The 21,544-nt window shown below is 38.9% G+C and overlaps 1 protein-coding gene across 1 annotated transcript in view; it reads right to left on the minus strand.

The window, feature by feature from the left end:
• LOC129270803 (ATP-dependent DNA helicase PIF1-like) overlaps window positions 1-21,544 on the minus strand; it is a 22,823-nt gene continuing 1,279 nt past the window's right edge. The window contains exons 2-13 of the mRNA XM_054908130.2: window positions 14,910-15,076; window positions 14,303-14,490; window positions 13,247-13,441; window positions 12,236-12,488; window positions 10,532-10,674; window positions 9,747-9,872; window positions 8,214-8,320; window positions 6,067-6,206; window positions 5,327-5,433; window positions 4,557-4,644; window positions 3,540-3,685; window positions 1-2,968 (exon numbers count right to left, since the gene is read on the minus strand). Coding sequence (XP_054764105.2) covers window positions 2,717-2,968; window positions 3,540-3,685; window positions 4,557-4,644; window positions 5,327-5,433; window positions 6,067-6,206; window positions 8,214-8,320; window positions 9,747-9,872; window positions 10,532-10,674; window positions 12,236-12,488; window positions 13,247-13,441; window positions 14,303-14,490; window positions 14,910-15,054 — 1,890 coding nt within the window. The 5' untranslated portion in view covers window positions 15,055-15,076 and the 3' untranslated portion in view covers window positions 1-2,716. The remainder of the gene's footprint in view (window positions 2,969-3,539; window positions 3,686-4,556; window positions 4,645-5,326; window positions 5,434-6,066; window positions 6,207-8,213; window positions 8,321-9,746; window positions 9,873-10,531; window positions 10,675-12,235; window positions 12,489-13,246; window positions 13,442-14,302; window positions 14,491-14,909; window positions 15,077-21,544) is intronic.

A 21,544-nucleotide genomic window follows, 5' to 3' on the forward strand; every position in this document is an offset into this window, starting at 1 on the left:
TTCATTCTTAAGAACAACTTTATTTTGCATTTCAAAAACACAAATGTAAAAACATGATCAAAACTACATATAGAAATGCACTAGCTTAATCACCAGACCCGCAAATTCTGTCAGCGAATAAATATCACACACATGAATTCCAAAATATATAAAGACGAATAAGACATGAATACTTTCTTATTGTGAATTACATGTATATGATATACAAATATCACTGATTACAACCATTTTCATGACTTCCCATAAATAGCACCAAAATTTCAATAACGAGGAAAATAATAAGGCGATCAAGACAGCTTCCATAATTTAAATTTCAAATTGAAATCCAAAGAATTTATAACAAGAATGTGATGATCAGGACAATAGATTATTTTGGAAAATTGCAGTAGACCGGTTTCCTGACATAATCTAATTTCATGCATACTTTTTGATCAAAGGGTTTCTTGGAACCTCAAAGCTTGCCACATGTTGCCCGAGATATCAGCTACTAGGGTCCATGTATGCAAACTGGATTCCAAGTATTGTAATTAATCAAAGGAATACTGTTACAGGAATGGAACATCAATAAGTATGAACCATTTTCATTTGTAATTTGTTTGATTTATTTTCCATAATCAGCATTTCTGAAAAAAAAACTGAATCACAACACTCCAATCAATGTCAACTCATCTTCTAATTCCCCATCCCCCCTTTGATTTGAATCAATTGGTCACATCCAAGCCACATAATAAATCACAAGAGAAATCAATGATTTAAGCGCAACATTGGCATAAATCTATTCATCTGGTAATTTGAAATAGGATACATGTACCTGAATTTCATGTTGTAGCAACGTCAACAGCCACAACAAAGTGCTTAAAATAAGGCTGGTGTTTGGATTGACCTCAGAAAATTTCTGGCAGTTTGTGAATTAAGAAAGGACGGTTCTGGTGGAGTACTGTCTGTGCATTTCAAAAAGGAGCAAGAAACCCTAGGAATAAGCAAGGTTGTGTGAAAACAGAAAATAATAGATCATCTCTCTACCTTAGTCTCCCTCATATTATCATTTCATCTTTTAAAGGAGAATCAAACTCATGAAACAAATTGAATTGTTTAGAGCAGAAAATGTCAAAGAAACCAATCAAAGAAGGTTTGAGGAAAATTTGGAAAACAATCAGAAAAAATTATGAGCATTAAATGTTAAGAATATAGCTAATGGTATGGAGATCCTTCCATTTGGCAATGCCACCAAGATGTGTGTGATGTCACAAATGAGCAATGCTTTCCTTTGGACAAAACAAATATACTGAGGGGAAAAAAATCTCTTTTGCTCATTCTGACTGGTTTGACTCAACATCAATTGCACAGACTTCAGCTCCTGCAGAACATGGCCGCACGTCTTGTGTCCCTACATAGAAAGAGAGTCCACATACATTGTAACTCCAATTCTGCGTGACCTACATTGGCTACCTATCAACCAGAGAATCGCCTATAAACTTGGTATTCTCGTATTTAAAGCACTCAACAATAAATCTCCACGCTACATATCGGAGCTCTTATCTCAGCACAAACCAACGCGCAGTCTCAGATCAACAGACCAAGCATTGCTGACCGAGTCTCTCAGTCACACAACCTGGGCTGACAGAGCCTTCTACATATCTGGACCAAAGCTGTGGAATAGCCTTCCCCAATTTATCAGGATAGCAGAGACCCAACCAACCTTCGAGTCTTACCTGAAGACCTTTATGTTTCTCAAACCAACATCGCAAGAATAACATAATTGTAGTACGACTAGAAAGTATTAATTTGAAAAGAATGATTCTAGGCACTATTGGAAGACATTAAATTTGTGAGACATTTCCTATTTTTCAGCAAGCACCATGAGCGCCCAGCAGAGGCGGATACCGGCGCTATTCAAGAACCCATCATCATCATTCTTATGATCCAGTACAAACTCTTCATAGCATCATTAATGATATATTTTGTGAAACCGGTATCATATGTACTCACATAAAATAACATCTTATCTACTCATTGACTTAATAAAAGCTTTAGTGATCTCAACACTCAAATACTCATGATTTTCATATTATTTTTTTTTCCAAACTTTCATTGATCTTTTTCTTAGATTTTTCTGTGTTTTACAATTCAAGGGGTTTCACTAATTCTATCCTCCTTTAAAAGAAGAAATTGTAGGTGGATGATAACAGCTAATGTATTATTCACCATCTCTTGATAATTATATCAGGGTCTACTGCAAATGGAAATAATCTGACTGTTTCTGATGATTTGATTGGCTGCATCACCAAATCATCCATAAGAATCAAATAAAGAAACATTTTGGATGTGGAACTCAGGATTTTGCATAATTTTGTTGATTATTGTACTGACAAAAAAAAGCCTTCAGCACATCAACATCTAGCACTACACATGTAGAGGGACAAATTATGGCTTCCAATAATAGATTGCAGTGTTTTGTCCACAATCCTATAGCATCAGATAGAAGTCTGTGTCTCTGTTCATTCCGCAGCAGGAGACAGAATTGTGTCACTTCTTGATGTGCCTTCATGATTATAAACAGAGATGAGCAAGTCTTGGCTTCAATACTAAGTTTCAGTTTTTATTTGTCCTCACTATGATAGCACCAGACGAAATCTGCTGTGTCTTTGTAGCGGAGCTGGAGGTATAGAACTGAGCCATATATGCAGGCACACTATTACATGAGGAAGTCATGGCGTCAATAGTTAATTGCACAGTTTTCCTTGTCCTCAGTACCATAGCGTCGGATGGAAGTCTGCTGCAGGTGCCTCTGTTCTTTCCGCAGCTGGACGTAGAACCGGATCACGTCTGGATGCGCCCGGACGCAGCTTCCGTCAAAGTCAAGGACACGCAGGCCCTGCAAGCTGGTGGCCCTAGAGAGGGCAACGTACGCCTGCCCGCACTCAAAGACACGGGAGAGGGAGATTTCCACACAGTCGAGTGACATGCCCTGAGAGAAGGATTGATAAAGTGATTGATTAGACTGTTGAATGTGAGTTATCATCTTAGAGAATGAAAGATCAAGGAGACCCATTTCAAATTCACTCAAATAAAATATATTTTTATTACCTGGAGGACATAATAAATTAATGAAACAGATTTTTGTTGGCTTCAAATTTAGAATCTTCTTTACTTTACAGTTATCTCCTCTTTCTCCTCCTCTCTTCCTTCCTCCTCCTCCTTCTTTTCTCCTTGTATTTCTTCTTCGTCTTCTATTTCTTCTTCTTCTTTTTATTTGTCTTCTTCTTTTTTGTTGTTGTCTTCATTGACTTCTCCTTCTTGTCTTCCTTCCTCTCCTCCTCCTCATCACTCTCCTTATTTTTCTTCTTCCTCCCCTCCTCCTCCTCCTCCTTCACATGATTCAAACAATTTTATTTAGGAAATCAAAGTTCCAGTAACGCATGTCTGGTCTCTTCACGACCACAACGTTTAAAGAGATCTTCCTCAACCATAACTTCTTAAACCTTGGAAATTACAAGGAAACATGAAAGTGGATCACCAATTAAATCTCGAAGGCCTACCTGACTCTTATGGATTGAGATGGCCCAGGCAAGTTTGAGAGGCAGCTGTCTCCTGGTCAGGATGAGGGAGGGACCAACGGCAATGGACCAGCGTTCTGGTCTTATCACCTCCTCCAGGCCAGACATAAAACGGACCTTTGGGTTTCCTACAGGGAGCAGATGAGAGAAGTTACAAAAGATGTTAGGAACTTAGAATTCTACAGGTACTTATACAGTTCATATTCCTCCTGACTGTGTTAGACCTACTGTAGTCATCATCATAATTATCATCATCATCACCACAACAATCTTCACTATCATCATCACCATCACCATCTTCATCACCATCATTACCATCATTATAATTTCATCAGCATAATAATCATCACTTTTATCAGCATAATCATCTAATCATCATCATTACTGTCACAATCATCATCATCACCATCATCATCATCACCATCATCATCATCATCATCACCACCATCATCATCATCACCATCATCATCACCACCACCATCATCATCACCACCATCATCATCATCACCATCATCACCATCATCATCACCATCATCATCATCACCACCATCATCATCATCACCATCATCATCATCACCACCATCATCATCATCACCATCATCATCATCACCATCATCATCATCATCACCATCACCATCATCATCATCACCACCATCATCATCACCATCATCATCACCACCATCATCATCACCACCACCACCATCATCATCACCATTGACCATCAATCATGGGCATAATCAAGATGAGGGACATACTATCGTATCTGACATCATTATCTTTTCCTTCCCTTGCATTCTTCTTCCTCATCATTATCATAATCATCACAATTATCATCATAATTAACATTAATATCATCATCATTATCATCATCATCACCACCACCATCACCATCACCACCATCATCATCATCACCACCATCACAATCACCACCATCATCATCATCACCACCATCAACTCTAATATTATCCCACCTCCTTTCAATCTTTTCTCTACACTTACCTTGCATTCCTGATTCAAAACCTGTGACCACACCCCTAGCTCCATTGACTAGACCTCTATGTACATCAAGATTCTTGGCAAGCATAACCTGCAACAAAACATTTACAAAGCACTTTTATTACAAGCTACATGGATTGTTAATTGCACACAGTGAAAATGTCTACACGGGCTGTTGACATGCCGTTCCAGATAACGTGATAGCTTTGATCGGTCTTGAGTCGGTTATGTTGGTGTAAATGACGTAGCATAAGCTTCCGTAAAGGGTCAATAATATGAATCAAACTTGAACCATGTATCATTCCAATTTTACAAAAGTGAAGTAATGCGTGGACATTTTTCCACTCAGTATTCTTTCTGAATAGTGACATTTTGATTCTACCGTCCTCTCTCAGTAGTCATTTGATCATCCTTTCAAAATAGCCTTTTAAGCAATAGATCTTGTGCATATGATGTAATAATCTAATAGCGCCCTCCCTCAGAGGATATAGGAATATGTGTAAATGGAGTTGTCAGAGATGCAAGGCAATGGCTACAGCCTCTAAGATGGTGCAATGTCATTAATGCATAAGGTCAAATTATCTTACAAAATCGGTGATTGGCTGTCAGAGAGCGAAATATAGAGATCATAACCAGAATGTTCTTGACCACTTCATTCTTGAGAAGTGGTTTTATATCAAAATGAAGAACACCCAGGTATGTCATTTTGATCAGACACCCATTTGACATCATGGTGAGCCTAGCTCCCCTTTAATCATAGCACTATAGCTCACCTGTGCACCTATCTTGAGGTCTATTCTTTGTCTGACCGGGCATTGGTTGTTCATCTGTTTGACGAGTGAAGGGTCACTATCCATTGCTTCAAACACCCTCACATCACCTATGGAACAAAAAGGGACAAAATATTATACACCCCTAAGTCACCTATGGAACAAAAAAAATATACATCATGCAGCTGGGTGGTGTAATATAAGGCACCTTGTCGCTGTAGTCGCAGCAACTTTCCCGCATTTCCTACTGTTTTGTCTATGATGATATGAGAGAACTGGGCTCAGTGACACAAAGGTTAGCGATTGATCGTACGCTTGATTTTCGCAATTGATTGTACAGTGTAGTCAATTGAATCAATTGTAGAAAAATGTTCTACGATCATTGTTAAGTGTTGTGTTACAGGCCCCTGGTCATGAAACACTGCTTGCAGGTTCCTAGCAGGAAAGAAGCTGCTCTGACTTTTGACAAGATATCTATTAAAGAGATACACATAATTTACAAATGGTCATCTTTTGATATTATTTGCCACAGATAGTCATCTGGGGCCCATTTCATAAAGGACTTACAACTGCTGTAACTTTGTCATGGAAACCTTGATTCTGATTGGCTGCTGAGCCATGTTACCACGGGAGTTGCCATATTGGCGAAGTTTCACTAGTTGTAAGTCCTTTATGAAACGGGCCCCCGATTGTCAGATTGGTTTCATGATCAAGTGAGGACGTCTTCTATCAATTTCACTAACCTTTGAGTTTGTTGAGGTGGACATTGTTGAGTTGATCGACATCTTCTTTGTGTGTGCATAATCTGGTAGCGTGGATGCCTTCTTTATCCACACAGTGCTTGGCCGTAGCTGTTAAATAGTCGCTAACTTCAGCAGGACAACTGCATCAAATGTGAATGGGGAAAAAGGGTCATTAAATTCATATGCTGCTCTCATATGGCAGCCCCATATTATTGCAGTTTGTATTGACCAATACTGTTCTGAGAGCTACATGTAGCTTTCAATTGAGCTGTTAATTTCATCCCCTGTAAATTTGAAGACTGCTCACCCAATCATTACAAATCATAAATTTTAATATTACAACTATAACATTACTAAATTTGAATCATTAATTATTTTCATATGAATTCAATTATAATAATTATACATTTCTAAGAAAAGCAATAGGACATTGCATCGTGCGGCATACTGACAAATAAATTTAAATGATGCACATAGTATACATATGAAAATAAAAGATTAAAAAATCTTGCTTTACTAAAAATGTGTGAAGATTTGTTTGGCCATTTTAAAGGTATCCCATAAGATGACCGTAAAATGACAAATACAGCAAGCACGTATGGTTTAATACTATTACAGAGCTGCCAACATTGGGAAGATAGAATCCAGTAGATTTCGCGGAGGTATGGTTTTGTGAGGGAGCGGCGGAACGTTGTCCCACGGATGGGAGTTTTGGGGAGCAAAAACACATTAAGAAAAAAAACATTTGATTTTTTAAATAATTCATACAAAAATTGATTCAACAAGAAAATACCTTTAATTGTCCAGAGGGGGAAGGGGCTGCAGTAGTGGTAAACATACATGGTAAATGAGCTTGCCTGGCCCTGCAAAGACTTATATTTTTTATAAACTCTTTGTGGCCTGTTTAAAGTCTCTGAGGGATTCCTGTGAAAATTGTCACACAGTCCCATTCCGCTTGAAAATTATCTTTATACTTCGAAAAGTATTTTGTCGTCTTGGTCATGGATGAATCCATCTCCATGATCTCCATGGTCACTGACAATGCGATTGTAGTGTGGATGAATCAGGACAGGGCATGCTTCGCACAGGCACAGCTCAGCCAGCAAGCGCCAGGCTAGCTCACTCCCGAAAGAGAAAATGTTCGAATCCGATCAACCCAAGTGAAAGAAGGGGAAAAAATCTCCACTTTGCTTCTGTTCTTCAGGATTGTCAATAAAATTATTCCTGAAAGTAATCCACTTGTTAATCCCATGATTGATCCACAGTTTCAGCTCGAATAAGGCGCACACAAGCTTACGAAAAACGCCTCGCAGCGCTCGTGGACTTCCCTTCTCCGGCCTGGCGTGCGCGTAGAGGCCAGGCAGGGCCGGCTGCGCCGGGGAGCATCGGGGGAGCATGTGCATGGAGTGCCGCTGAAGTGTTTCCGTCGCACACATTGCAAAACCCGGAAATAAATGACTCGTTAGACTAGTTCACCAGTCGTTCAGTAAAATTATCTTCATTTACATTGGAAATCAATGTACGATTATACAAAAACTGGTAAAAGCTACTGGGTAAAATGAAAATGTGATAAGGAGTTTCCACGTGGGTGTTAGGGAGTTGAACATGCTAGACTCGTAAAACAGTCGTTTGTATGAATTTTACAATTTAACAGCTAAAAATCCTGATTATCCGGGAGATTTTGGCATGGGGTCGGGAGAACGGGAGATTGGATCGCAATCCAGTATTCTCCCGCAGGATCCGGGAGACTTGGAAGCTCTGCTATTAACTGTATCAAGGGTAGCTACTTCAGCTATAGCTAATCTTCCAGAGGGCCTTGCATAACATGTTATTATTACCCTTCTCAATTCTAATACATCGAGTATGCGACAAGAGGTCAGAAGGTCTCATTTCTAAAGACTTTGGTATGACTCAGCCAGGGATTGAACCCATGACCTCCTATTAATGACCTGGTTGTTCTACCACCGAGCCACCGTGCAACAATTGGACCACTGCATACGCAATGCATGTGTGCTTTTGAGGTTCAACTTTCTAATTATTGAAGACGCTTTTCGTAAATTTTGTAATGTGGGTTGAAATTAGCAACAGTGATGGATTTTTTTAGAATGGTTGGCAGGTCTGCAGGTTATGGAGGCTAGACTACTCACCGTCCTACTCTGATCTTTTGTAGGATGTTGATGAATGTTGGATCTTTCTGCCGCTTCACTTCCATGAGTTCAAAGTTTATCTGGATACAGCGGTGCCAAGCAGGTGACTGGAAATTTACAAAAAAAAATTAAGAATGTTACAATTACAGGGGGGAATTAAAGGCTAAATCCAGTTTTGGTAAGATATTTAAGGAAAACTTGAAACCAGGGGGGTGTTTCACAAAGATTGAAGTATAACTTAGAGTCGCAAGTGTCTATTTGCGTGCGGTATAAAAGGCATGACCGCATTGGTCAGATCATGCGAAGAGGACGCGTATTGATCAATAAGATTGCGCGTTGCATATCATGTACACGTCGGCATTTAAGTGCGACTTAAGTCATACTTAAATCTTTGTAAAACACTCCCCTGGTATTTATCTTAACCCCCCCCCCCAGAATGTTACCATTACAGCTCAAGGTTATGACCAAGGGGAGGGGGTGAATTAGAGACTAAATCCAGTTTTGGTCAGACATTTAATAAAAGTTTAAACCAGTTCTTGTATATTTGTGACCTTCCTGAAATAAAGGAAACAAATACGTATCAAATCGACACCACTCGGGTGAAGAAAAAAGAAGGTAATGCTTACACAATTGTTTGAAGTACTTTACTGTCTTACTATAACTGGGAGGTTGTTCCAAAGCATTGGGCCATAAAAATTGATTTTTGTGATCAAGATGCTGTTCAGAAGAAGGTGAATATTGTATAAAGCATTCCTGGTACACATATTATAAACAAATTCAACAGTAGGCCTATAGATTGAAAAAAATTGTATTAAACTGTTGAGATATAATTATTAGATTGAACATAAATACTGGAGAGTTTTAGGAGCAGTGAACGAGAACGACATAGCAGTCGTCTGATCGTTTGAGTCAACGTCGTCGTCTGCCCTTGTTCACTACAATTGCGAATACTTTAGATTTCACTCGACTTGTACGTGTACGTACCTCCACGTGAAACAGCGCGATAACCAGCGGGTCATGACACGCTGCCCGACCCGGAAGATCTGGCTTACCATCGCCTGGCGACCCGGTCGGGTGATGCGAAGGTGCAACCTGTGCACACGTGCCCTTTCACTTGCTTTGATTCCTTTTTACCCGAGTTAGGATATATATCGATATAAATTTTGGAGGTCAGAAAGCAGTTCCAAATATGATAAGCATAGTGCATCGTACAACTTACATTAATTTGTGAAAAGTCACTGAAAACTGTGTTTTAAAAGGGAAAGGTTGATCTTCATGCTGGGCTTGAACGGTCAAAATGACGTCACTCACGTACACGTCCACTATGATTTAGGAGAACCGCAAAATGGATGTGGCGAGGTTCTCGATTCTGATAGTGGACGTGTGTGAGGACCTGAGGCATATGGCAGGCCAAAAAATGACGTCATCTCGTACCAGTCCACTATGTGGACGTACATTTCTAAAAGTGCTCACTGCTGTTTCCAGAAACGTGGTGGAACCTGCATATAAGGGTAATCTGTGAAAATGATTTACCTGGAAGGAGAACTTCTGTCTCTCTCCCTTCTTAACAACCGGCGGTAGCTGCAAGAAATCCCCACAGAGAATCAGCTGGATCCCACCGAACGGCTCGTCACAACGCTTGATCACTCTCGCTACAGCCTGATATAATGATACGGTATTGTCAAGATGGGTATGAGAACCAGAATAAGAATACTTGACCAATTGGGTCGAAATTCACAAAGGTGATTAAATTTAATAGACAATATATGTAGTGGCACACGCATGCTTCATTTAGCGTATGCACTTTGAATGATCCCATGATTCTTTGTAAGGAACTCAAGTGTTTGGTAAAATGTGATATATTTGAGCTTCTTGTCATGGTTTCCACAATAAACTGAGTCAGGTTTGGACAAATCAATTTTTTAAACCAAGTACCAGTAACTTTTCTCTTTCTAATAATATTCCATACGTAATTGTTCAACTTCAGGATCAAGAGAAATTGTGAGACACATTAACTTCTGGGTTACAGAGCTATCATAATAAAACTCATTCCTTGCTCCTTATGAAATTAGTAAATACAATTCTTGGTATGGATTTGATTCAGTTTTTCAGCTTGTCATACATTTCTGATGTTCAAAAGAATATGCCTATAAAGTCAAATCTCCAGAGACCACAAAATTCTGTTCAACTTTGGTGAAATTTGACATAGAACATAGAAATAACACATGTTTTGCATATATATTCTCAAATGAAAAATAATGGTTACGCGATTATTCATCTTTACTATGGAAGGTTGAGTTATGCAGAGTTTATTCTACCTCTAATTTAGTGAAGAAATTCCCGTCGATCATGGAAATCTCATCCACAATCAGATGCTTGCACTTCCGCCATTGTTGTCTTTTCAGCGGCCTTGATGCAAGCTCAATGAGCTGCGGAAGTTCTCCTGTGCCTGATCCTATACCTAAAAAGAATGAAAAGAGGAATGGATACATGAACTACAATAACTAACAACATCTATAAAGATAAACAGAAATTCTAGTCATGATAATGAAGTTTGGGAAGAAACTGTCTCAAAGGCCCGGTAGTTTTTTTTATAAAGCTGTTTGTAAGTTACAAGTGACTTGTGATCCTTTCTTGTGGTAAATGATACACACTGATGTTAATGTGGTTCCTAAGAAAGAGTCACCAGTCGTTCATGAAGTTGCTCATAACTTATGAATAGCTTTATGAAACACCCACTTGAATTCAGGGGTGGTTTCAATTGTAACATGGTACAAAATCATGGATTATTTCTCATATCATCACAAGTTATTCAAGGATGAATTTTGCTCCTTTTGCAAAAAGCACACATTAAGAATTGCACTTTTTCCATTGAGAGCGAAGTTGGCTACGTCGATAAGGTGTCTGCCTTTCGAACCAAAGATCGTGGGTTCGAATCCACCCCGGGCGGATGACTAAAGCCAGTGCGTTGTGTGTAAACGTCCCTCCCCTGTTCCATAGTTGCAGGCTATCTTACAGTAAAAAAACACTCCATCCCTCGGATAGGATGTTAAATGGAGGCCCAGTGTAGAGGAGAGTCACCACCTTTGCACTTCAAGAACCCACTGCAATGTTCGTTAAAGAGTTGGGGGAAACCCCGGTGTAGTGGTCCACCTGCACTCCCCCAATCACTTATATCAGAAGGAGAGATCAGCGGGTCATAGTGATTAAGTTTTCGCCTCCGAGGCACAGGTGACACAAAACAAATAATAATGATAACTTTTCATGTACACGCTGAAATAAGCATAATTATGTACACAAAATCTGCATAGTCCAAGATCTTGTAAACCACCTTTGTGAACTTGAGCCAAATTGATTTGGAATTATCCATCAAAGGCATAACCCCCCCAAAAAAAAAAAAAGTTTGCTGTAACCCAAGTAAATAGTAAAAACTGCCAACATTAATTTTTTTATTTGCCCCTCTTGACATCAACCTTATACAAATTTAGCCAAAGTGGGTGAAGGATCTTATAGTCAATGGACCAAACTGTAATTATCTAAAGAGAAATAAATTTAAAACAAGGGGGCATTAAACAACCTAAATCATTGATTTCATTTTAACCTCTGTTGGAGGGATGCAGATACAGAGGATGGCATTCGTGTTTCAGGTAAATGGTAAACAGGGAGGGAGTAGCCAAAAAAGCAAGACGTATGGTGGGTATGGCGGTTAGAGGGTGATGCACCAAATAGGACAAAATGGAAGGTGGGAGTAATACCAGTTAGTATCAACTTGAGGTAGAGTTGGCCATCCCAGTAATTGAGGAGTAAATCTGGGGACCGTTTCATGAAAGATGTCAGCACTGAGTTGTCTTTCTCCGACAGTTACCATAGTAACAGTCAGAAGCAAGTGCTTCTGAGCCAATCAAAACCAAGGATTCCACTGACATTGTCGGCACTCTTGACAATTTAGTCAGTGCTGACGTCTTTCATGAAACACCCCCTGACTTTATCGAGCATCATAAGCACTACGCTACAATACAGACCTGCAAACTGGTGCAGCGTTGTCCCTCCGATGTGACAAGCTGCCACCCCCGTGCTGGCGGTGGCAAAGGTAGAGTCCGGAGGGAGGGCGTTGATGATGTGCCTGAGGAGGAAGGACTTCCCCGTCCCCGCGCTCCCCGTGAAGAATATACTCTTCCCAGAGAGGACCGCATTCAGGACCCTCTTCTGTTCGTTGGACAGAGGCGGCGTCTTCCTCAACGTGTTCAGTTGAAGTTTCTTGCGAGGTACCTGTTCCTGTTTATCGAATAGTGTAAATGCGTTGATGCAAGAAAATCGTCAAAAAAATGAATAATTGCAGTTGACTAGTCACTGCCTGAATTAACTTTGCATAAGATGAATTAACACCTCAGTGGGTGGTGCTAACGAAAAGACATCAATTGTTTTAAACCTCTCTTTTAATTTCACTGAGTTTGACTGTAATATATCCTGAATATGTGGGCTAACTTTTTTGTATTAAGTCTTAAAAAAAACATCAAGAAAACAGCTGTCTTTAAAGATACCCTGATGGTTAAAAAAATATTTATGCTATATATATCAGGCAATGAAAAATTGTGAAATATACTAGATCGAGTCTTTGAGACATATCATGAGTATCCAGTATAAATATGAATAACCCTGGTTTACATTTATATTGTCTATAAAGGTCTAATGATAATAACAAAGATATCTCTTTGTGAAATTTGGCCAGTGGGTATTGCCAGAAAAAAATTATGGTATCTGAGAAATACACAAACTGGGGACTGTTTCATAAAACTGTTCATAGGTTGCACATGATATTATGGACGACAGGTGCACGTTTTTTTTTTACCTCAATGAGATCCCATTATAAGCGGAATTGAATTTATTTTGACAATTTCAAATTGAAATGGTTTTCAACAAAATTAAAATGACTGAGAATCTGATTTAGCATCTTATAACACATTCTTATTGTTAGAAAATCATGCATAACATTACAAACAGCCTTATTAGACCAATGTCCATAACAATCTCACCCGTTCAGCTGGATGACCAACCCCTTTCCTCCCTCTCTTCCTAGCCTGAGCTGCAGGGGTGGTGGATGTGCCTTTGGCCTCTGCTAGCTTGGCCCTCTGGTTGTTGATGGAATCCACATCACCCTGGTTCATGGGGCTGATCTCGTCAAACTGCTGGGGTAGCTCTGACAGCAGACGGGCTCTGTCACTCACAACCTGATGGAACGAAAGGGACAAAAACTACATTTAGAGCACTGTCTTAGGGTACAACTTTGGCAGGAAGTGGTTCTATCAATCACCCTGTAATCAGAGGGATGTGCGTTTAAATCTCTATTAGAAAATGGTAGAGATGATTTTATGAATATGATAATAATAATAATAATAACACAGTTCTTGTATAGCGCATATCACATCATGTCATAATGTCCCTATGCCCTTCCAAAGGACTTGGATATTATCACCCTGGCTTTATCCCTGCAGCCTTTTACAGCGCGGTGGCATTTCAAGGAAAAAAATCCTGCCAGGTACCCATTCATCTCACCTGGGTTGAGTGCAGCACAATGTTGATGAATTTCTTGCTGAAGGAAATTACACCATGGCTGGGATTCGAACCCACGACCCTCTGTTTCAAAGTCAGAAGACTAATCCATTGGGCCACAACGCTCCACAGATGATATTTCAAATATAATTTTACAGTTTATCAAGGTATTGCACAGGCCCTGCATCAATGGTATTGAGATTTTGATAATGGATATGGAGAAATCATTCCTAATTTGGAATGTTCATAATTATTTGGTTAAAGATCATATTATCACAGTAAAATAGTAGTCCAGAAATTTTTTACAAAAATTAGTGACATGGAAGTCATACTGATTACTTCTGGCGCATGAATGGCTGAGAACAAATGCCCTAATCTTGGGTTCATTTCACATAACTTTTTATACAGTAATAAAAAATTCACAATAACAGTTAAAAGCTACTGAAATCATTCAATCTGAATGGCTGATAGTAAACTTGTTACAAAAATTGTGTAATTTTTTTTAACAAGTCTTTATGAAACAGGACTCTTGGACCCACCTTCTCTGATTTCCTGCACTCCATCTTGACGGCCAAACTCTTGAGGAACGTCTTGAGCTGGTGCGGTGGGCAGTTGGAGATCATGACCTGAAGGCTCTTCTTAGGCAGTCTGATGCAGGCCTTGCCATCACTGGCAAAACGTCGATGGACGACCACGTCCTGCATCGACAGCGTCGATGATGTCTTGCCTATGGATATCAAATCCAGTGAAAAATCAAATATGAAATACTATGTATCACTGGCAGAATGATGGATGGCTTGCAGTTTGCATCAACAAAGTTAATGATGTCTTGTTGTCTATAATAAATTGATATCTAATGAATTCAATGAAATATATAAAGGGACATCAACATCCTGCGTCAGCAACGTCAATGATGTCTTCCAAATTGATTAAAAACTATGACATACATTGTAGTATTAGAATCACGGATAAAGCAATGATGGGTGACTACAGTTCGTATTGACAGTGTCAACAATGTCTTTTCGACAGCTATCAAATTCAATGAAAACTATGAAATATATTTATAACATACTAAAAGGAATATATATAACAGGCAAAACCCAAGGTGTTCATCAACTTTCATTACAGCTGGAAACCCTGACATACCTGTAAAAACCTTGAGTAGAACGTCCCTGAACTCATTCCTTCCTAAGATTAGAGACCCATTCCTGCACAGGGTTCTCTTGGTGACTTCCCCACAGGCATCTAGCTTCTCTATGGCGACCGTACAGGCTAGCTCTGGGCAATCCATAATGCACTATGTACGGTATAGTCTGTGAACAGAAACATAGGATCAAAGATATGTTTTTTTTTACTATTTATACTTATTGATTTAACACAATTGTAGTTGAACTTATGTAGGCCTCCATGTAGGTCTTTTCGATTAAGGTGCCTTATCAGTCAAGAATGAGCCCAAAACTTGGATAGTCCTGCCATTTCAATTTGTGTTTACCATTTCTCAATGCATGGTGTTTATGAGACCAAAAGCTTCAGAGTCTGTATTTTGTTTGTTCTGCTGAACCCCGGGGGGGGGGGGGGGGGGCACTCGACCAAAAAAGTGGTAGGGGTGTGCCGCGGGCGAGGCGAAAAACGGGGGCCCTGGAGCGGGCTTATTGTAAAAAGGAGGGTCCTCGGAATGGGCTTCGGAACTACAAATGTTTGTGAAAACGGGGGTCCTCGGAACGGATCTCCATATCTCTGTGAGTGCGTAGGCATCCCTATGGAACGGGCAATCGTGCATGACGCAGCTAGCGCGGCCTCCGCCGGGTGCGCTCGCACTTAGGCGATGGTCGAAAAGCGCTCTACGGCCGCTTTTCACCAAAATTGTAGCAGATCAATGCGACCGGAACAGCGTAACGAAAAATATGCGAGGCTTTGGAGCGGATTTCTTTCTTCTTTTTTTCTTGATAAGAAGGAAATAGCGGCTTTCTTTGTTCTTTTTCTCAATAAGACAAAATGCTATGCCTTGGAACGGAAATTTGAGTGTAAAAATGGGGGTCCCCTCCGCGGCACATACCCACTATGCATTATATACTGAGTGCTCCCCCCCCCCCCCCCCGGGTGCTGAACTGCGTTGGCTTTGGGATGATCGTAAAATGTCAGAAATTGTTAAATAAATCCCCAGAAACGACGGTTATTCCTGTCTAGGTGTTTGTATTACCTATATCTGATATCGGATATCTAGCCTCTTGGCACGTGGCGTAATGTAAATAAATAACACTCCACTCACATAACTCTGCCTGGTAAATTGTCACAATTTGTTCATGTTGGGATCTTCCTGCAATAAAAAATTCACTGTCTTAATTTTCTTTTTTCATAACATCTTTTTTTATTATCCAATACCCACACACAATACAATTAAATAGGCTTTTGAGTTTTGATCTCAGTGAGAAAAAATTTCAGTAGAGATTCTACGGGAAAATTGCCTTGTTATTGGTGTGGTTTCTTTTATCCTTTTGCAAAACAAGTCTCTAATATTGGAGATTGTATCCCTTAATTAGAGAGTATCTCCATATTGGCCATGCGTCTATTCATAATTTAACTGGACAGCTGAAATCCTCTTATTTGGAGTTTATAAACATTTTTTTTTTCTATTACTTTTTTTTCTCCTCCTACACAGTGGAAAAACGGACGAAACAGAGACTGAAGCTTTCCAGATCTATAATTCATCTAGTATTATTTCATCACTTTTACATTGATTTTGTATAATTATCAATGAAACAAAGTCACAAGATAAATAAACAATGCCACAGTCTTTGTTCACCAAGACACCACAAGCCATAAAAATAAAGGAACAAGTGCAGAATACCCTACCATCTTATAGAATTAGAAATATACTTGTCATACAGAAATGTATAATGTAGACATTCACATTGGTGGTACTACTAGTAGTACTGGTAGGGTATTCTGCACTCACGCTAAGTTTGAGACTGGGTTTGTCTTTGTCACTTTTTTTTCTAATTTCAAAATCTATTTCAGAAAAAAGGTGTGATCACACGATCACGCATAGAACAAACGCTCGATCAGTCTAGTCTCTATTCATCGGTTCCACTGCACTGCCTGGACAAAGTATTACTAGTAATTAAGTAAAAAAGATTTTAAAATGTTTAAAAACTCCTTCAAATTAACAGAATACCAAATGAATGCATCATCATTGATATTTACAAGTCAAAAGACAGAGTCTTTTTGAAATTTAAGTTTCATGGGTCCTTTGGCATGTTTGGCCCGGATTCACAAAGGTAGTTTTTAAAACCATCGGTTGAACCCATGATTTATACATGTACAGATTTCCTGTATAAATTACGCTTATTAACCACATATATCAAAAATTTAAATTTCCAATGCTGAGTGATGTACACTTTTGACTTTTGTCACAGTGTGCCAAATTGACGTCGTGCCTGTTACCATAGTTATCCACGCTAATTATTTGTCCACCGTTTGAAGAGTGGACTCATTAATTAAAAACATTGGACTCATTATCAATAGCAAGGATAACCATGGCAACAGGCGTCAATTGGCGCACTGTGACAAAAGCGCGCATCAACATTGGAATTTTTTACTATAAATCTACCCAGTAAATAAGCGTAAAACATAAAGGCAGTTTTAAATTTTGTTAATTCTGGCAAAAAAAGAGTTCCTCTTGCGACAGCCACCCAAAATAAAAAAAAAGATTGTTGAAAACTTCCAGTTCATTCACTTCCCGTTTCTCTATTGTTTTTTTTTTGGTGTTTCTTACAGACTTACCTTAGCTTCGCTGGGACTCGAACTCACATCGTTGTAATCGCAGTCAAGACTCTTCCTGCGATGCTAGCGAGAAGAGCTGATACCAGAAGGCCTTTTCTAGCGATCATAAGCCAATAATTTGACTAGTCTAGGCTTTCAGACCCTTTAATGACTAAATAAACCGATGTCTCGCTATGGACAATTACATGCACTCGATTCTGATTGAAAATTTGACAGAATGTATTTCCACTCTCCTATCATATATGTAGGGCTAGATACATTGTTTTGAACCTTCTGCATACTTTCATTTTCAATTTTTCGGTGGCTGTCGCAAAAGGAACTCTTACATGTACCTCAAGGGAAGGGGATTCAGTTTCATTCAATCAGCCCCTGACGGGCCCGAGTCTGAAGTCCATATGGAATCTACCGAGCTGATTAGGATTGTATTGTACAGGGGCGGATCAAGGATTTTTCAAAAGGGGGGGGGCACATTTTACCGAGGAAAAATTTGAAAAGCCAAAAAAAAGGGTTTCAACTAAAATTTACGGGGATTTTGTCCACGAAAAAATTTTACAAGCAAAAAAAAGCCCCAGCTGTGCCCCCCATGGATCCGCCAGTGCCAGTGGTGTATTAGTTAGACTAGACTGATAAATCCGCTGTTTCTTTGCAGTTTTTCAACATTTTCTGATTTTTTTTTTGTCCTCCTACACAGACGGATGACGGCCATTGGGCTTGTAATGGTGGAGAAAACAACCGCCGCTTAACTGCAGCAGGTGCCTCCTCGATTACTCCTAAATTTTGCTTTTTAACAGGGAAAAAAGGAAGAAATAATAAAGATAAATTTACATCAAAATAGGAAATATTATTTATAGCGGCCTTATCGTCATCCAAGTCACTGGGGACAAACTTGAGACACACCTCAAATATCAGCAAACTTTCAATGGAATCCACGGTTGGAAGATTTTCAAAAGAAATCTATTATTCGCGATGCGAAACGGTGCGAAGCTTCTTTCTGAACGGGGACTTCCTTCCACCACACGTTTTCCCATTGACACAATAATTAATGACTCGGACACTTTTTCAAACGACAATAATAGTCTTTTTCTTTTCTCTCCTGTAGCTGTATATTCTTCCAAGTTGATGAAACAATGCTCAAAAACACTAAATAAAACAAAATTAATCACATTAAAAACACTATTTAACTGTCTAATTACTCCTCGTGATCCGAGTCCCCTTCCCGTGTTGAGACTGCCAATTTCCCATAGGAGGGGACTCGGATAACAAGTAATAGTACTCCTCGTTATCCAAGTCCCCTCCTATGAGAAATTGGACAGTCTTAACACGGGAAGGGGACTCGGATCACAAGGAGTAATTAGACAGTTAAATAGTGTTTTTAATGTGATTTTCATTGATTTTAATGATTGTTATTATCGAAAATATTCATTTATCATCTCCAGGAAACTGTCTAAAAGTGGCAGAGTGGTTTTGAAGAGGAGGGAAATGAGGGGTAGATGAATATCAACGGGTTAATTGCCGTTTTGTATTTTTAAGAAAGGGGACTTGGATCACGAGTAATAGTACTCCTCGTTATCCAAGTCCCCTCCTATGAGAAATTGGACAGTCTTAACACGGGAAGGGGACTCGGATCACAAGGAGTAATTAGACAGTCAAATAGTGTTTTTAATGTGATTTACATTGATTTTAATGATTCTTATTATCGAAAATATTCATTTATCATCTCTAGGAAACTGTCTAAAAGTGGCAGAGTGGTTTTGAAGAGGAGGGAAATGAGGGGTAGATGAATATCAACGGGTTAATTGCCGTTTTGTATTTTTAGGAGAGGGGACTTGGATCATGAGTAATAGTACTCCTCGTTATCAGAGTCCCCTCCTATGAGAAATTGGACAGTCTTAACACGGGAAGGGGACTCGGATCACGAGGAGTAATAAGACAGTTAAATAGTGTTTTTGATGTGATTTTCATTGAGTTTAATGATTCTTATTATCAAAAATATTCATTTATCATCTCTAGGAAACTGTCTAAAAGTTGCAGAGTGGTTTTGAAGAGGAGGGACATGAGGGGTAGATGAATATCAACAGGTTAATTGCCGTTTTGTATTTTTAGGAGAGGGGACTTGGATCATGAGTAATAGTACTCCTCGTTATCAGAGTCCCCTCCTATGAGAAATTGGACAGTCTTAACATGGGAAGGGGACTCGGATCACAAGGAGTAATTAGACAGTTAAATAGTGTTTTTGATGTGATTTTCATTGAGTTTAATGATTCTTATTATCGAAAATATTCATTTATCATCTCTAGGAAACTGTCTAAAAGTGGCAGAGTGGTTTTGAAGAGGAGGGAAATGAGGGGTAGATGAATATCAACGGGTTAATTGCTGTTTTGTATTTTTAGGAGAGGGGACTTGGATCATGAGTAATAGTACTCCTAGTTATCCAAGTCCCCTCCTATGGGAAATTTGACGTTTTAAAACGGGGAGGGGACTCGGATCACGAGGATTAATTATAGACAGTTAAATTGTGTTTTTGATGTGATTTTCATTAATTTTAATGATTGTTATTATTTCATATATTCATTTATCATTTCTATGAAACTGTCTAAAAGTGGCAGAGTGGTTTTAAAGAGGAGGGAAGTGAGGGGTAGATGAATATCAACGGGTTAATTGAATTTTTATTTTACAGGGGGGACTTAGATCACGAGGAGTAATTATACAGACATTCTTTTTACCTAACGAAATAAAGCAATGGAGACTGTTAAGAGGGAGATGCAATTTGATTTATTTAGTAAAAACGTGATAGACGAAATAAAGCAAAATCATGAGAAACATATATATGAAGAGATTTATTTAGCATAAAAAGTACGACGAAATAAAGCTATAAGGACTGAAAAAAAAGTAGATGCAATCCTGATTTATTTAGTAAATTAGGAATCAACGAAATAAAGCAATGGAGACTGAAAAGGGATCTAGGGCCTATTGATTTATTTAGTAAAAACGTAGACGAAATAAAGCAAATTTTATATTGTGAGAAACATAAAAAAGATGAATATAATCCTGATTTCTTTATATGAAAAGTACTAGTTTACGGAATAAAGCAATAGAGATTGAAAAAAAGTAGATGCAATTCTGATTTATTTAGTAGATTAGGAATCAACAAAATAAAGCAATGGAGACTGAAGAGGGATCTAGGGCCTATTGATTTATTTAGTAACAAGTGGAATGCCTCTGGCCGTCTCACCTGCATCACGCGATTCAATATAGCAGCAGTGCTGATTTTGAAAACTACTATAACTCGCACAAGATGTTCAGTGATACTTGGTTACTCGTATTTCCACGTTTTATGAACTAGACCAATACACTTATAGAGATATGATGGCAATTCAACAAATACCCCCAACGTGGCCAAAGTTCTTTGACCTTACATGACCTTTGACCTTGATCATGTGACCTGAAACTCCACAGGATGTTCAGTGATACTTGATTACTCTTATGTCCAAGTTTTATGAACTAGACCAACACACTTTTAAATTTATGGCTGTAATTCAACAAATACCCCAATTTGGCCAAAGTTCATTGACCCTAAATGACCTTTGACCTTGATCATGTGACCTGAAACTTGCACAGGATGTTCACTAATACTTGATTACTATTATGTCCAAGTTTCATGAATCAGATCCATAAACTTTCAAAGTTATGATGGTAATTCAACAGATACCCCCAATTCGGCCAAAGTTCATTGACCCTAAATGACCTTTGACCTTGGTCATGTGACGTGAAACTCATGCAGGATGTTCAGTGATACTTGATTAACCTTATGTATAAGTTTCATGAACTAGGTCCATATATTTTCTAAGTTATGATGACATTTCAAAAACTTAACCTTAGGTTAAGATTTTGATGTTGATTCCCCCAACATGGTCTAAGTTCATTGACCCTAAATGACCTTTGACCTTGGTCATGTGACATGAAACTCAGGCAGGATGTTCAGTAATACTTGATTAACC

The sequence above is a fragment of the Lytechinus pictus genome, chromosome 11, assembly GCF_037042905.1.
Source record: "Lytechinus pictus isolate F3 Inbred chromosome 11, Lp3.0, whole genome shotgun sequence".
Lineage (NCBI taxonomy): Eukaryota > Metazoa > Echinodermata > Echinoidea > Temnopleuroida > Toxopneustidae > Lytechinus > Lytechinus pictus.